The sequence below is a fragment of the Mastigoproctus giganteus genome, chromosome 4, assembly GCF_048544385.1.
Source record: "Mastigoproctus giganteus isolate SK-2022 chromosome 4, ASM4854438v1, whole genome shotgun sequence".
In the NCBI taxonomy this organism is placed as follows: domain Eukaryota; kingdom Metazoa; phylum Arthropoda; class Arachnida; order Uropygi; family Thelyphonidae; genus Mastigoproctus; species Mastigoproctus giganteus.
This window is the reverse complement of record NC_143578.1, coordinates 39,420,781-39,439,824: the sequence shown is the minus strand read 5'-3', so window position 1 is coordinate 39,439,824 and position 19,044 is coordinate 39,420,781. Positions and strand designations below refer to the sequence as shown.

At 36.1% G+C, this 19,044-nt stretch overlaps 1 protein-coding gene across 1 annotated transcript in view; it reads left to right on the top strand.

Annotated features, from left to right (window-relative positions):
• The window catches only part of LOC150086638 (post-GPI attachment to proteins factor 6-like), a 176,137-nt gene that overhangs the window by 25,658 nt on the left and 131,435 nt on the right, over positions 1 to 19,044 (top strand). The window contains exon 4 of the mRNA XM_090371488.1: positions 5,099 to 5,312. Within this exon, the coding sequence (XP_090227614.1) occupies positions 5,099 to 5,312 (214 nt within the window). The remainder of the gene's footprint in view (positions 1 to 5,098; positions 5,313 to 19,044) is intronic.

The window sequence follows — 19,044 nt, the reverse complement described above, 5'->3', positions numbered from 1 at the left end:
GGGAAACAGTAACCCCAGATCAACGTATCAACTCTGTGGTACTACGCTGACAGTGGTAGAGAATGAAAAGGACCTGGGGGTAATTGTGCAGGCAGATATGAAGTTCTCTGAGCAGTGCAGACAAGCTGCAAGAGTAGCACATGGTGTCTTGTCAATGATATACAGGAATTTTTCTAGCAGGGACAGGGATGTGATTATTCCCTTGTATAAGGCATTGGTCAGGCCACACCTTGAGTACTGTATACAGGTCTGGAGGCCTCATTTCAAGAAGGATGTAGAGCTGCTGGAACGAGTACAGAGAAGGGCAACAAGATTAGTGAATGGAACAAAGGGTTGCTCTTACGAAGAAAGGCTTAAGTTTTGCAAATTACAGAGCCTGGAGACTAGGCATCGGCTAGGTGATCTGATAGAGGTGTATAAGGCTTTGAATGGCTTGAGCATGCTCAATGCCGATGGGATTCTTCCTCTTGCTCAGAATAATCACCTGAGAGGGCATAAATTCAAATTGAGGAAGGATGGATGTCGGATAGATGTGCGGAAATTTGCCTTTAGCCAGCGGGCAGTTGGTTTGTGGAATAGACTCCCATCGCTTGTTGTTGAAGTTGATAGCCTAAACAAATTTAAGGCTCAGCTGGACAGGTATTTCGAACGAACGGAGGGGTGAAATGGGAGTAGTGGTTTTTTTTTTTTTTTTTTTGGCTGATGCTGAATAAGCTTGCTTTCTTGCATCATATGCCTCTACTAATGCTAATGCTAATTGTTGGAACAAACTTCCATCTGTTGTTGTGGAAGTTGATAGGTTGAATAAATTTAAGGAGAAACTGGACAGGCATTTGGAGGGAATGGTGTGATTTTTTTTTTTTTTTTTTTTTCTTTTTTTGGCTGATGCTGCATAAGCTCATACCCTTGCTTTCTTGCATCACATGCCACTACTACTACTACAACAATTATTGGACTCAGGACAGATTCCTTTATATTGAAGTGCCATTGTATTGTCAATACATAAAGGCAATTCTAAAAGTAAAGCGGATACCTACTGACTGGTTAAATTGACTTCAGTGGTTAAGAAAATCATGGAGGCAATGATAAAGAGTGCCATACAGGAATATTTAAATAGAAATGGAACTGAAGGATATACAACACAGTTTTGATAAGGATAACTCATGTTTACCTAACTGTGTTAGCTTTTTTGACACAGTTGCTTGTGAGCTGAATGTAGGAAATAATTTCTAAATTGTCTATTTGGATTTTAGCACTGTTTGACTCACTTCTGCATGAGGTTACTCAATAATCTGGAACATGTTGGAAAAATGGGTGATATTTAAGATGGATTGCAGGATTATTCCACAGCAGGAGGCAGAGTTCATAATTAATTGTTACCCTTCAAATTGGGCTATTGTTAGAAATGATATACCCAAAGGATCAGTTCTGGGACTGCTGTTCTTGATTTTCTTAAATGACATTGAGGAAGGGATAAAGAGCATGATGTCAGTATTTTCAGATGATGTGAAGATTGTGAGAGTAGTTAGTGGTCAGTACCAAACAGTTCTCCTACAAGATGACTTGGATAGGCTTCAAGGATGTTCAGAAGAGTGGTATCTATGTTTCGATGCATCAAAATGCATGGTCTTACACTTGGGGAATAGCAACTCTGAGTAACTTATACACTTTGTGGTTCATTTAAAAACAGTAGAGGAAGAAAGAAAGTTAGGAGTTATAATACAGACAGACAAGAAGTTCTATAAGCATTGTAGACTGGCAACAGGGTTATCCAATTATGTCCTCTTGATGATTTATCAAATATTTGCATGTATAGATAAAGTCATAATTGCACTGCATAAAGCAGTTGAAAGACCACATTTAGAATACTGTGTCCAGGTGTGCAGACTACCTAAAAAAAAGACATTTGAGCTTTTTGAAAGGGTCCAAAGACAGGCAACTCTCTTAATGATATCTGCAAAAGGGTGCCGATATGAGGAATGACTTAGAATATGGGCTACAGAGCTCAACAACCAGGCACCTTAGAGGTGACCTGATTGATGTCTGTAAGGATCTGAGAGGGGATAGTAAAATGAGTGAAGGTGAAATTTTCAGTTATAAGTGAATCCAGAAAACTAGTAGCCATAAATTCAAATTATGGAGAAAGAAGTTTAGACTGGATTGTAGGAAGTTTCTTTTAGTCAATGAGTTTTTAATTGCTGGAATAAGTTACTTCTCTGGGTAATTGAGTCTTACAACTTAGGGAAATTCAAATATCAGCTGGACAGCTACCTACTTGAGAAGGAAAACAGAGGTATTTTTTTATATTTTATTTTTTTTTTTAATTTTTATTATTTAAAATACCAGGAAAGGCTATATTGTGTTGTTGCAAATTTTGGAACCTCTTCATAACAGGTTCGTTATTTGAAATAATTTTGAGGTTTTTTACTTGTTCAAACTATTTATTAACTATAACTAGGTTAACTATAACTGAAATTTCCATAGAATTAGAGTAGGTTAGAATTAGAAGAGGCATATGATTCAAGAAAGCAAGCTTATACAGCATCAGCCAAAAAATAAAAATAAAAAAAAAATAACTTCCCATTTCACCTATCCTTTCACTTCAAAAGTTTGTCCAGTTCTTCCTTGAATTTATTTAAGCTATCAACTTCTACAAAGACACATTGAACTTTGTTCCAGCAATCAACCATCTGCTGGCTAAAGGCAAATTTCCATACATCTATTCTGCTGCTGTCTTTCCTCAATTTGAATTTGTGCCCTCTCAGGTGATTATTCTGAGCAAGAGGAAGAATGCCATCAGCACTGAGCTTGCTCAAACCATTCAAAGCCTTATACATCCCAATCAGATCACCCTGCAGGTGCCTAGTCTTCAGACACTGCAGTTTGCAGAACTGAAGCCTTGGTAAGAGCAATCCTTTGGTTCCCTCACCAATCTTGTTGCCATTCTCTGTACTTGTCCCAGCAATTCTATATCCTTCCTAAAATAAGGCCTGCAGACCTGTATGCAGTACTCAAGATGTGGCCTGACCATTGCTTTATACAATGGGTTAATCACCTCATTATCCCTGCTAGCAAATTTTCTGTATATCATTGACAAAACGCCATGAGTTCTCCTGGCAGACTGTCTGCATTGCTCAGAGAACTTCATATCTGACTGCACAATTACCCCCCAGGTCTTTTTCATTTTTCACTACCCTGAGTGTAGTACCACACAGTTGATATGTTGCTCTGGGATTACTGTTTCCCATATGTAGTACTTTACATTTGTCAATGTTAAACTTCAATTGCCATTTCAGCCCATCTGCCTAACTTTTCTCGATCCTGCTCTTACTGTCATTACTGTCATTAACCACTGTGCCAATCTTTGTATCATCTGCAAACTTGGACATTAAGCCTGACATGCCTTCATTAATATCATTGATAAATACAGAACACAACAATGGGCCCAACACTGAAGCCTGGGGGACTCCACTAATAACATTAGTTCACGAAGAATGATAGCCATTGATTACCACTCTGTCTTTTCCCACTCAACAATCCCTTTATCCGTAGTAGTAACTTGCTCTTAATGCCACACTGCTCCAATTTGTAAAACAGTCTTTCGTGTGCAACAATATCAAAAGCTTTCCTGAAATCCAAGTATATGATATCAGAATTATTTTTTCTATCCAGTTCCTTTGTGTCCATATCATAGTATCCAATCAAATTGGTCAAACAAGATTTCCTCTTAATAAAGTCATGCTGTGTATAAAGTATAATTGCAGCTTTGTGTAGATGATCCTACATTACTTCTTTTACCAGTGACTCCATTATTTTCTCTGGAGCAGAAGTGAAACTAATAGGTCTGTAATTATTCGTGTCCCCCTTTGAACCTCCTTTATGAATTGCAGTTACATTAACCCCAGGGGCTCACATCTGGTGAGCACTATATGGCTCTATATGACCACTATATGGCTAATAATAATAATAATCTGCACATATCCAGTCTGTAATAATAATAATAATCTGCACATATCCAGTCTGTAATAATAATAATAATTTGCACATGACCCCCACGGCGCCTCCGTAGCCAGGTGGGAAGGAGCAGCAGTGCGTAGCACACGCTTCTTGATTAGATCGGGGTTCGAGCCCGTCACCACCAAATACGGAACATGCGGAAAGGTCAGGGAATGACCACCGCACCGGAGCAATATGGCCTTAGTTGCTAATGCTCCTAAAAACCAAATAACAACAACAACAGCACATGACCTCCCTGAATCCAAGCCGACCGGGCTAGCCGAGTGGGTAAAGTACCTGCCCGGCAACCCAAAGGTCGCGGGTTCGATTCCCGCCTCGGGCTTGGATCAAAGTACTGCAAAAACCTTGCGAGGTGCAATATGGCCACAGAAGCCGATGCGCCAACAACTACCAAATCAAAAAAAAAAAAAAAAAAAATCCCTGAATCCAAGGATCTCTCATAATTGTTGCTATGGGTTTGCTTACTTACTTCACTGCCTCCCTTAATATAATTGGATAGATTCCATTCACCCCAGGTGCTTCTCTAGTGTTTGCATAAGTAAAGAAATCTTAGCTTTTTTTTTTCTTTGCATCCTTCACTAAAGATTTCTCATAATCTGCCTTCACTTGCCTGACTTCCTTTGTGACGTGATTACAGACTAGTTTATATCTAACATGGGCATCTGTGTCGACCAATAATTTATGTGCATCCCATGCACTATTCTTCTCTGTCACTAGTTTTGTCAGTTCATCTGACTTCCATTTTGGCATCCGATATCCTTTTTGGATGAAAGTGATCATAATTCAGTGATCCTGAGTGTATATTAATTCACACATTTTATAAAACTGATCATACTGTAATTAAATTCCATTGAAGTTACTGTTTAAAGAACTTTGAGGTTTTTTTTTGTCCCCCATCTTTTCTTTTTGTAATTCATTTAATGTAGAAATTAGTAATTTTTGGCATTTTTTTTTTTTTTTTTGATGGATATTGTTGAGAATTAAGCATACTTACTTAATACTGCTGTTAAATATATTATTTAATAATATATTAACAGAATTATTATATTAATAAATATATTAATATATATATCTATAAAAGCTCCCTTAGACATGGCAGCTATCCTGTGCTATCACCTGATAATTCCTCCTTTCCTGACCACATGCAAGTGCCTACAGACCAGATGCATTCAATGCAAGTAGTTACACATTACCAGCCACGACAGATGTCCGAGTTGTCTATCCAGAATCCATTACCAGGTAGTTGGTTTGCAGTTGCATATGTTCCAGAATGGAATCACAAAATTGAACCAGAGGTAAGTTACCTGAATGAAGCTGTTAAAGAGACTTTTATGTACATTGAATGCTTTTTTATATTAGATCATGACAATTTTTAATTATAGAACTATATAATTTAATAGGAGATAAATATGGAAGAACATTTTCATATGCTTAGGCTAATTTTTTAATGATAATAATCAGTTACATTGTATATCGATGATTGATATAAATAGTTAGACTACTATTTTTTAAATTATTTTGAACAGTGCTTTTTGTCTAGGAAAAAAGAGGATTACTTTTGTCCTTTAGCAGTCTTGTATTGGGGGGAGTGGAATTGGGGAAAGCAGCTCTTGGATGTGTATAAAATGCTTTTGAAATGTAAAACATGTCTTTTAATATAATTTTATTTTCTAGAATTTAAAATGAAAGCACAGATATTTTAGTAATGATTGAAGTCTCATATATAGTTTAGAGAAAGTAGAAATGAAACATTTACTGAAGTTAAATTTTTTATGCAACATTTTTTTTTCATTCTAAATTACCAGTTTGTTTGGTATTAGATAAAAAAAACTATGTTACTGAGCAAGCTAAATAGAAAAATTGAATATAATATAAAGTTATCACATCCACCTTCAGGCAAATTTCATAAGAGGAGTGAAATATGAATCCTTCAGGAGATTCAGTGTCTCACATTTTATTTTTTGCTTTTGGTGTCTATTGCAAATGGGCAATTCTCGGATATTGATTATTACAAAGATTACTGCAAAGCAGCTAAGATTTTGTGAACTTTATTGGATTGAATTGTCTTAGAGGGAGGCCCACTGAAAATGAGGCCAATATTGTTTTTGTCAAAAATCAAGACCTTGATGGAGTTATGTCTCATATGTGGAAAATCCCTTTCACTCACTTTGTGAAATTGGAATGATGTCAAGAGTGTATTTCAATAGAAGCAATTTTCTGGAATTCATTTCTCCTGCAGGTATTCCCAGAAGTTTCTTGTAATTTTTCATTTTTTCAACCAAATTCTTTGGACAGATTTTTTATTTCTGTCAAACCAAAATTCTGACCACTATTTTTGATCTAGCACTTGACCCATTTTGGTAAATTACCTTCTTCATCGTCAATATGTAGGAGCAGACTGCTACACCTGATGGAGTTGGCTCTAGATAATTGCTTAGTTGTTCTGTGATAACACACACCCATGCCACAACAGATGATATGCAACAAAATACAGCTTCATGAGGTTCAGCACATTGCTCTTGAGCCTCCAGCAGTTTTTATGAGTAACTCTTGATTTTTTTTTTTTTTTTTTTTTTTGTTTAATATAAGTTGTATATGGAAGAAAGAGTGCTTTGTCATCCATGATCATTCCCAGGCACTTGCAAGTTTGGCTATACATGATAGACTAGTTAGTCTTAATATTGACGTGGGGGAGAAGACCTGGTGATGGAAAGTTCCCTTGAGGACCATCATAGATTCTCTTGGCAGTTGAGACCACAAGGTTGTGTGCAGTGGCCCAGTTAACTGTTTCATTGAGAATGTAATTTGAGTTTTTGGTTGAATATTTGTCTTGAAGAGCTAATGTGCTAATGTCGATATTACGTGAAGGGGCATTATCCTGTTTGACAATTGCATTAGCCACATTTGCCAAAAACAAGATGACCAATATGTTTTTAACATTTTCAGTGTAATAGCGAGCTGTCATACTGCCTTCCACAAACACAAGAGTTTTTTTTTTTTTTATGTCATACCCAATTGCTTCCCTAAAACACTACGTAGTTTTTAATGCTTTTCATTCTCCCTTATATATCCTCTTATATTCAGCTCTTTCTCTTTCTGTCAAGTGGCTTCTGATTTCTATCATTGTGCACTGAGGCCAAAACAGGTTTTATCACTAAACCCTTCTGGACACTATTTCAACCTCCAATTGACCAGTACATGACACCGCTGAAGTTGTCTGTGATGCAAATTGAGAAGCAAGCAGTTTAATGGGATGGGGGGGGGGGTCACATGAGGCACAACTCCTAATCTGAACAGAAGTGCACAGTGCTGTCACGGTGAGATGTTATTACAGGTATGCACCCTCCCACTTCTCGAAATACCTGGAAATGGGACTCATCGGACCAGGAGACATGTCTCCAATTATTCAAGGTCCAGTGCCAGTGTTCTTTCACCCAGTTGAGGTGTAGAGTCCTGTGTCGTGGTGTTAGCAATGGGACTCTGGTGGGTCGGCTGCTCCCATAACCTATTGCGGCTAATGGTCGCCTGATGATCTTGGTGAAGATGTTTCTGGCACCTCCCTCATTGAAGTCAGCGGTGATTTGTGCCACTGTTGCTCTCCAGTTAGCTGAAACAATGCAAGACAGACATCAACGGCCACGTTCATCCACAACCATTCTTTGTCCACAGGGCTGTCCACGAATGAGATGTAATTCCTGAAATGGCATATTCCTAATACACTCTTGATACTGTTGAACGGGGATAGTGCAATTTCTGTACCACCTCCGCAACGAGTGACCCATGCATTGGGCACCCACTATCATTCCTCTTTCAAAGTCGGTTAACTCACGACATTTATCCGTATTGACATCGTACCGTCTACATGAATGCAGTGATGCAGTGTACCTATATACTTGCCAAGCGGTGTTCTTCCACTAGTGAAAGGGGTGACAGCATCGTGTTGCCCAGGAACTAGGTATCCTATGAATTCTGTCCTAGACAAGACTTCATTTATAGCTTGGACACAGCGTGGGTTTGTTAAGGGAAAGTCTTGTCTGACCAATTTTATTGGATACTATGATGTAGTCACTGGATGCAAAGGATAATTTTGATATCATATACAGGCATACCTCGAATAACGAATAGGATGCGTTCCACGAAATTACTTCGTTAAGCGAAACTTCGTTTTCAGAGGTAAAAATACTATGGCCAGAATAGGGATACGTTCCTACGTAAAGAAAATGAAAAGCTTTTTTTTCAAACAAAGAAAAGTTTTATTAAATAAACAGTCAACTTACATACAAAGTGAAATCACATTTTAAAATATGAGTCTAAAGTTGATTGCTTATGCTCTTTTTCTCTTTCATTTAACAATTGCCTATACGGAGTTATTGCATTTAACACTGATCGCTTAACAATAAAACTTCTTCCTAAATCAGGATCATTTTCACTAAAAAAATTTAAAACGTTTTCAATGTCATTTAAGCACCTTTTTAAATCTTTGGTTGTTAACACTTTTTCGGCAGGAACTTCTTTAACTTCGTCTTCATTATCTTTGTCTTCGTTGCTAACAAGGTTTTCTAAATCTTCCACTGAAAAACCATCATCTTCTGCATTCAATAAATTTCTAACATCCTCTTCATCGACATTTTCGAAACCTATTGATTGAGCCATCTGGATAACTTCATTTCTAATTTCTTGGATGTTATTTTCTTCTTCTAGTACAACTTCTGGCCATATTTTTCGCCAAACTCCATTTAAGCATTTCTTAGTGACTTCTTTCCAAGAACTATCAATGTTTTCAATTGCGTTTTTAATGGTGTAGTTTTTCCAAAAAGTTTTAACTGTCATTTCCTCTTTATCCTCTAGTTCAGTCAAATTGCTTAATGTTCGACACAGATAATAATCTTTAAATGATGCTGTTACTCCCTGATCCAATGGTTGAATCAAGGAAGTTGTGTTTGCTGGAAGAAACACAACTTTGACAGGAATGCATGTGTCCAACGTGTTAAGATCAGTAGGATGTCCCGGAGCATTGTCTAACAACAAAAGAGCTTTTTCTTCAAAGTTGTTTTTTTGACAATACCGTTTTACTTCAGGACAAAAGTGGTTAACAAACCAATCAGTAAATAACTCCTTGGTAACCCACGCTTTTCTATTTGCTTTCCATATTACAGGTAAATTCATTTTTATGTTACCTTTTAACGCTCTCGGATTTTCTGAATGGTAAACTAATAACAATTTTAATTTATAATCGACAGAGGCATTTGATCCAAAGAGTAACGTTGAACGGTCTTTGGCTGCTTTGAACCCAGTAGCTGATTTTTCTTCAATAGAAATGAAGCTTTTTGTTGGTAGCCGTTTCCAGAACAAACCGCTTTCGTCAACACTGAACACCAAATTTGGTGGAAAATTTTCACGTTCAATTATTTCCTTTAGTTTTCTGGAAACTTATTTGCAGCTTCTCCTGTTAATTTTACACTATGAATCCTGGCCCGTTTTTTAAATTTCTCGAACCAACCACGAGAAGCCCAAAAGGTTTCCGTAATTTCTTCAGTTTGTTTAGATTTCAGGTGATTAAACTCGAATATTTTTTTATGTTAAATGGGGCTTGAAATTGCAGACTTCGTTATATCGAAGCTTCGTTATTAGAGGTAACGTTAACCGAGGTATGCCTGTATTTGGATCTTAGAAAGGCTTTTGATACTGTTGCACATAGAAGACTGCTGTACAAATTGGAGTAGTGTGGCACTGGAGGCAAATTACTGCTATGGATAAAGGGATGGTTGAGTGGGAGAAGACAGAGAGTGGTAATCAGTGGACACTACTCTTTGTGGACTAATGTTATTAGTGGAGATCCCCAGGGTTCGGTGTTGGCTCCATTGTTGTTTTCTGTATTCATTAATGATATTGATGATGGTATATCAAGCTTAATGTCCAAGTTAGATGGGCTGAGAGGTGGCAACTGAAGTTTAACATTGACAAATGTAAAGTACTGCATATGGGAAGCAGTAACTGCAGAGTAACATATCAACTCTGTGGTACTACACTGATAGAGGCAGAGAGTGAAAAGGACCTGGGGGTAACTGTGTAGGCAGATATGAAGTTTTCTGAGCAGTGCAGACAGTCTGCAAGAGTAGCCCATGGTGTCTTGTCAATGATATACAGGAATTTTTCTAGCAGGGATAAGGTGATTATCCCCTTGTATAAGGCAATGGTTGGCCGCACCTTGAGTACTGTATACAGGTCTGGAGGCCTCATTTTAAGAAGGATGTAGAGCGGTTGGAATGGGTACAGAGAAGGGCAACAAGATTAGTGAATGGAACAAAGGGTTGCTCTTACAAAGAAAGGCTTAAGTTTTGCAAATTACAGTATCTGGAGACTAGGCACCTGCGAGGTGATCTAATTGAGGTGTATAAAGCCTTGAATGGTTTGAGCATGCTGAATGCTGAGGATTCTTCCTCTTGCTCAGAATAATTGCCTGAGAGGGCATAAATTCAAATTGAGGAAAGACAGTTGTAGAATAGATGTGCGGAAGTTTGCCTTTAGCCAGCAGGTGGTTGATTGCCGGAATAAACTTCCATCTATCATTGTAGAAGTTGATAGCTTAAACAGATTCAACTCAGAACTGGACAAACATTTGGAGCGGGTGGATGAGTGAAATGAGAAGGGGGTGTGTTTTTTTTTTTTTTTTGGCTAATGCTATATAAGCTTGCTTTCTTGCATCATGTGCCCTTGCTAATGCTTTCAGTGTATATTCATTATTTGCTTTGCAGATTTTTGTATTAGGATTAGTGCATTATCTAAATTTTGGGCCAGTGAATAATTTTTTGCATGTGTTGAAATGCTTGGCTTATCTTTCTAGTTTCTTATAACTCATTTTCAATCTCTGGAAGTCATCATTCTTGGTAAAAATCATTTGCCCACTTGCACTTTCCACAGCTGCCTGTATGGTTAATAATACAAAAGAGGTGTTTATAAAACTGCAAAAAATATGGAAGACATATTAACCTCATATGTTGTGGTATCACTTAATACCAACGTGGACATTGAATTTGCTTTTGGAAGAATGTCCGAGTTATTGAGCCTAGGAAATCACCCTAGAAGACTGTACTAAACTTACATGCTCACAGTGTGAAGGCTACTAAATTCATTTTTACTATTAGCAAAATGATTTAAACATAATTCCAGAACATATAAACAAATATTTGGGCTCCTGATGGGCTTAGGCTTATCAACATCCTTATCAGGTATTTATTTAACAGCAAATGAAAATAGTTTATGAACACCTAGTAACCTTTTAATATGCTAAAGTAGCTGCCTGGTGTTTATTGGTGAAAAAACTTGTGTTTAATTATAGAGTGATGAAGAGCCTTCAAATAAGAAATGGAAAAAAAAAAAAAAAAATACGTGATATTTTACCCAAATAAAACAGTTTAAGTGAAATAATCGCTCTTAAACTATGTGAAAATAATGGTACTGGAATTCCAGCATATTACATATTTGGTAATTACTGCTGTTACCATAATAAAAGATTAATTTTAATTCTTCTGAAAACCCTCTTTGACTGCCCTCTCAATATCCTCTTTTCATAAATTCCTGTAATGTGCCTGAACATTTCCCAACTGTAGTAGTACTGTGACATTTCCATTTGCTGACTCACCCACCGTTGATCTAGAGCAGTGATATTTAACCTCTTTTGTTGATGTACTACCCCTTACAATTTTCCCAAAGAACATTGTGTCCCTGTTCTTCTATGAAATTTGCCACCTAAATGCATTTTTGTGATAATATGTATTTATAATGCCAGTGGTGACTGACAAATTAATTTGAACACATTATTAATACAAATAAATTTACTATATAGATATTAAAAATTTATGGATAATTTTTCAAATACCTGCATATTTGAAATTAGCTTTATTTATTTTCAAATACCTCCATATTGAACAAATACCACTGATATAGAATGTTGCAGTTTTGCTGTAATAGTACACAGATTTATTTCTAATATGGCATCATGTGATGACATTCCCTCTGCCCCTCTATTGGAAGTACTAAGCTCAATGCTTCAACCCATTTACTATATTTCATTGTTCTGCTTACTTATAACATGAATGCATTCACTTTTATACTTGTTCCTGACATATGGATGGTGGGTGTTATTCATTTTTTCATAAATTTCAGGGATTACCAGATAATTTTGGTGGTATAATATAATGTATATGTAAATATGTAATACAGAATTAAAGAAGTACATTTAAAGAAAATCATCCAATACGGTATTTGGTGTTTTTTTTTTTCGTCAAATTCAATTAACATCTTGTTTCTGAAGCTGTTTTACTAAGCTTGAAACAAGCTTTGATGCATACTTTGTCCTTTTGATTTAGCTTGTTTCAAAAAATCATGAAACATATTGTGCACATTCATTAACATGTTTGCTGCCAGCTTTGACCTACAATGTTAATAAACCAAATTGAAAAATTTCAGAATTTGAATCAGTCTGGATTGGGCATTTTTGGGTTTTTTACCTCATTGTGGCTGAATTAGTCATTTGCTAGTGAAGGCTGCTTTACAGAAATATACATTTTGTATATTTCTGTAAAGGTGCTCTAAGAAACATTTAAGCAACTTGTGTCAGGTAGGTTTGGATTAAAAACCCCTTCATGCACATATGTGCCAATATGCAGTTAATGTGTTAAACACCTTCACATATATGACTAATACAACATAGAATGACATATGATGGTAAACTACTGTGAAAGTATACTAGCTTGAAAAAATTTTACTTTTTTTGGTAGCATTGTTATGTGATTTTTTTCATAACTTTTCGGTAACACCTTGTGTGTGTGTTCCTTTAATTTGTATATCATTGATGTTAATTAAGCTGTTTTAGCCAGTGTTCAATGGCAGCCTGTATTATTATGAACAGATCCCCTAGCTACCATGGCCTCTTTCATGTTACCATTATTAGAAACTGAGTTTTGTTTTCATTTACTTGGAAAATGTAATGTAATTGTATATATTAAATGCATATTTCTTTCTTACGCCGATGGTCAATGTGTTGCACTGAGTAAATACTCAAAAAAATAAATTTTTTTCCTATTAAATTAGTTTATTTTTCTAATTTGATTAGCAATGATAAAAGATTCTAATTATTTGTATGTTAATTTTTATAAGGTTAAGTAATTAAATACTATATAATAATTATATAATTAATATCAGGATAGTTTTTGTTAGTTTTAATATGCCTGTAGTTTTTTTTTTTTATTTGCTTGTTTTGATTTTTTAATGATTATGGTTTTCTGTTTGTTGGAAATTTGATGTGTTACTTTTGTTTATCCCACATATTAAAATTATTTCATATTTCAATTATTTAGCATGTCAACATCCAACCAAAAAAGTACATACAAGATTTGTGTTTTTCAGTCATCACATTCTTGGTTTTTAAAGAAGTTTGCAAGTGGCATTATATTCAAATATGATAGGTTAGAAGTTTTGATTCATGCATCTGCGTACATGAGTGCATACATGATTGGTTTAAAACACTCAGGTTATGTTGTTACCAAAAGGATATGCCCACTGCCTTATAGAAATAAGTACTTGTACATTTGTAGTAACAGATATTAAGTACAAAAGTGGGTGTAGGGGAGCATTCTGTTAGTAGTAATAACAGTATGTATTCTGTACTGAAACTTTGTAAGTAATGTGTATATATCTCATTAGGAATAGTTTTTGCTTATGAAGGTTTGGTCATCATTGTCTTTGAGCTCAATACTGATATCCCAAATTGCCATGATGGGAGACTGAGGCCTCAGCATTGAGCAAGCTATTAGAGTTGGAACATTGTGTGGAATAAACCATTCTTACATGATATTTGCTATATGGCAATGGACATTGTCTTGTTGGAAGAAATAGTGGATGATGAGAGCCAGGAATGCTGTGTTGTTTAATTTGTTGTGATAATCAGTGCTATTAGGCATACCTTGGAAAAGAAGAATATATGCATATTGATTATTCCCAACCCACCTTTTTTCATCAGCGCTATTAAGCATACCTTTGAAAAAAGGGGCCTTAGCTGCTGGATATCATCATTCTTCTCTTTCTTGGTGATTCCCTTCTACTTCTCTCTCTCTCTTTCTCAGGGTAACACAGAATTTTTTTTTTGGCTGGTGCAGCATAAGCCTCAGGCTTCCTTGCACCATATGGCTAATAATAATAAAGAAAGAATATATGCATGTTGATTATTTCCAACCCACCATTTTTAGAGTTTTACATTTTTCTGCAGGGTTTTTTTTGAGAAGTTGTTTTACTGTGTCCACTAGTGCCCACTGGAAATGATTTTGTTCGCAGTGTAGGAAATGCTGCATGATGTTTCTCTCTCTCTCTCTCTCTCTCTCTCTCTCTCTCTCTCTCTCTCTCTCTCTCTCTCTCTCTCTCTCTCTCTCTCTATCTATCTATCTTGTGGCCTCATCTATGTAGTGATGCAAGTCATATTGGGATATTACACATTTTTTCATTAGTGGGCATATGCTTTTGACAGTGTAATATATGTCAGTATGAATTTGCTGTAAGGAGGTATATAAACCAAAATACAAGGGTTGTTCAAAAAGTAGTGGAAATGAAGTTATTACAAAAAAACCAAAAAAAAAAAAAAAAAAAACCAAAGGAAAAAATGTTTTATTTACAGATATTTGAGGTTACTTTCCTTTAGCCAAATTCCAAATCAATCCAGCTCAATTCCAAAACATAATTACTTTATTCAAAGAAAGAGACATTGAAATAGGCAAATAAACTGCCAGCAGTCACATATTCTTGGGAAAAATATGTTTAAGCAGCTATAAGGGGTGTATCAATGTTGTGAAAAATGAAAATACAAAAATTAAATTTGTCTGTGTAGTAATGCTAGGAGTATTATAAATAAATTAAATAAATTTTATCTTTTGATTTAGGTCAATGTGCTGATATAGTAAGTCTAATGACATGCTCCCATCCAGAGAGAGGGAGGAAGAACTTGAGTATAGTGAATACAATGTGTTTATGAAAGATAGAAAGGGTTTAATAGGAGGGAGAGTAATGCTTTTTAAGAAAGGCTGTCTGAAAGTGGCCAGACTGTTCCCAGAGTCAGTCAGGTTCAGATAAATGTCAAGTCTGTGTGGTGTAATATGACTTAAAGCAAATGGGAAGATGAAAGTAGGGATATGTTATAGGCCAAAAATTTTGAGGAATATGACAATAATCTTGCTAAGCAACTTGAATAGGCAAGGAAATGTGATTGCTTCATTATGGCAGACATCATCCTAATTCTTATAGATTGAATATCGTGGAATAGCAATATGCCATGCTAAAGCAGTTTTTTGAACCAACTGCATGATTGTTATGTATTCCAGCGTATCAGAGAATTTGACATAATAGCCTTGACCTGGTTCTTATTGAGAATCTATACTGCATCAAAATCTTGATAGTGTAGAAACCAGTAACAGGTAGTGACCACAATGTCATAAAATGGGTAGTGTCCCAAAAGATTTCAATGAGGAATTTCTTGGGCTTTAACTAGAGAGACACATATATGCTGTTAGTTGTGAGTTCATTATGAGAAGTATAGCCACAAATACATTCATTCTTGTCTGGAAGTTCCAGAAAAGAAAGAAGCAAAAATGTATGACAGAAGAGATTAAGGGCTTAATTAAGCAAAAATAAATAGCATGGGATAATTATGGAGTATTGCAAGACACCAGTTCATATAAATTGGTGTCTTGCAATATATCCCATCTATGGTTTGTTACACAGTGTTTATGAGAGCTAAAAATGGAGAAGAGGAGTTCTAGTTATATATATAAATTAATATTATATGTAACCCCTTAAAGGTAATGTTTAAAAAGTTACATAGGATAAAAAGGTATTCAGTTGATGAAATGGTTTCAGTAAATGAAAGATTAATGAATCAGGTATGACAGATGCACCTAAAAGTGCAAAGCAGCATTAAAGGATGCAAGAGTATATACAAGTTTGTATTAATATATCGAATAAAGTGTGCATAAATGAATGTGAAATTTTCACAAAGTGTTAGTAACTAGAAGGGTGAGGATAGTTGAAAAAGAAGTGTAGTAGATATGTGAAAGGTGAAAGAATGTTAATATCCTAAAAGTTATGATGAATTAAGAAAATTATGGGCTAAATTACTAGACCAATAGAAGGTGGGAGAACTGTAAAGAAAAATTAGTACAGCAAAATACCAATAAAATAAAAATAGAAAGTGGTACAGCTGGTCTCCGTAGCCGAGTGGGCAGGAGCGGGAGTGCAGTAACACATGCTCTTTGAGTAGACCGGGGTTCAAGCCCCTGACTGCTGAATACGGCCGATCTGCCAACCCGTACTGGACAAACGTGGCAGATTATGGTCCATTTCCCCCAGCATGAATTGTTGAGGAGGCTTCCATCCTGCAGTGGGTTGATAATGGCTGCACTTTACTTTTGTTTTACTTTTACAGCTGTCGTCAGATATGGGGGGGAACATATTTAGGTAATGGTCAAATATAGGTAAGGCAAAAGTGCCTGATCTGATGTCAGCTGCATCAAATATTGATACATGATCAGGTATTTCATCAGGGGACTACACCTGACCATGTATCAGGAACTGCATTTCTATACTCGTTCATAGTAGTAGAAGAAAAGCCAAAAAGCAATGAAAATGAAATAAGCACTTTCTAATACTGTATGGACAAGGTGGTCCCAGCACAGTGTAATTTATTAAAGTAAAAATAAGGATCAAGTTAGAATAAATATGGGTAATATAAATATGTAGAATTTAGTGTAGGATTTAAAGGATGTAATTTTGTGTAGATTGGAATTCAATAGTTCAATAAATAAAGGATGTAATTTTGTATAGATTGGAATTCAGTAGTTCAATAAATAAATTTATTTATTTATTCTAACTTGATCCTTATTTTTACTTTAATAAATTACACTGCGTTGGGACTATCTTGTCCATACAGTATTAGAAAGTGCTAATTTCATTTTTGTTCCTTTTTGGCCATTCACTTTTCTTCTACCACTATGAACGAGTATATAAACACAGTTCCTGATACATGGTCAGGTGTAGTCCCCTGATGAAATACCTGATCATGTATCGATATTTGTTGCAGCTGATATCAGATCAGGCACTTTTGCCTTACCTATATTCGACCATTACCTAAATATGTTCCCCCATATATTTAATGATAGCTGTACAACTTTTTATTTTTGTTTTATTGGTATTTTGCTGTACTAATTTTTCTTTACAGTTCTCCAACCTTCTATTGGTCTAGTAATTTAGCCCATAATTTTCTTAATTCATCATAACTTTTAGGATATTAACATTCTTTCACCTTTCACATATCTACTATACTTCTTTTTCAACTATCCTCACCCTTCTAGTTACTGGCACTTTGTCTAACTTTTTAAATCCATTTATGCACACTTTATTCAATATATTAATACAAACTTATATATATATGAATACAAAAAAGAGAGGGTAAGTCAGATAGGCTCCCCCTTCTTCCTTACTTGATCAAAGTGAAAGAATCCTAGAAATCCAGCAGAAGTGGCAAATGAGTTGAAGTTAAATAGCTACTTTTCAGTGATATTTGCAGTGGAAAGGCCATTCAGACCATTCAGACCATGGATGAACTGCAACAGGGGGTCAGACTTGTAAAATAAGCAATATAAAAATCTCAGAAAAGAGATTGTTATATCCTTAACTTGTCTATTAGAAATGTTAAGGGAAAGTAAGGCTCCAGGGACAAATGTATAATCCTGTTATACTAAAAAAAAGCAACATACGAGGATACCAGCCTATTGAGAATGTTAATAAGATTATCATTAGATTCTGAGATGATCCCCTTGAGGCCTCCCCATGTGCAATCAAAGTGAAAGAATCCTAGAAATCCAGCAGAAGTGGCAAATGAGTTGAAGTTGAATGTCTATTTTGCAGTGATATTTAGAGTTGAGAGACCATTCGAACTATGGATTTTTTTTTCTTTTTCTTTTTTATGAAACCCCAAACAAAAGAAGTATTAGAAGCTATAGTACTTTGTACCGTGCTTGGGTTGGAGGTTGAGAAAACGAAAGAAGATATTTGTTGACATTAGACTTGAACTTCTGTAGACTGTAATTTTCAGGAAATACATATGAAGGAAGGTTGTTCCAGAAAATGGCAGTTGAATGAATAAACAAGGAGGATGAAAAGTTGGTTCTGTGAGTTTGAAGTTGGACAGTAAATGGACGTTGGCTGGTGGCGCCACGTGTTCGGACTGTTTTGAAAGAAAGAGTGGGAATAATAGAAGAACAGTGCCCATAGAAGTATCTGTAGAAAAGGCATGCAGCAGAAACAATACGAGCAAATTTCCAAGCAGAAGGAAGAACACCTTTGGAATAAGAAAGTGAAAAAAGGCGGCAACGAACAGGAGTAAGTTCAGGAGCAGAGGTTTTGAGAACAAGTGGATAAATACCATCAGGACCTGGAGCTTTCTTAGCATCAAGATTCGTCAAAATCCTTCTGATATCCTTTTGATGGAAGACCACAGGAGGCATTCAATGGAGTGTGTTGGGAATGGTGGGAGATATTTTACCAAGATCATTAATACATGAGTTGGAAGAAAAATAGGATGCTAGCAGGTCAGCTTTATCCTTGGCTGAAGTGACAACAGAACCATCTGGGTTGGACAGAGGTGGGAGCAGAGATGGGCAAAAGTTGCAGCCAATAGCTTTGGCAAGAGACCAGAATGCTCGGCTACCATTAGGGCAAGAAGCAAGTTTTCTATTCTTAGCCTGTTCAAACTCTAGTTTGGACTGATTGAAAAAAAAGGTAAAGTGCAGCCATTATCAACCCACTGCAGGATGGAAGCCTCCTCAACAATTCATGCTGAGGGAAATGGACCATAATCTGCCACGCTGGTCCAGTGCGGGTTGGCAGATCGACCGTATTCAGCAGTCAGGGGCTTGAACCCCGGTCTACTCAAAGAGCGTGTGCTACTACACTCCCGCTCCTGACCACTCGGCTATGGAGGCC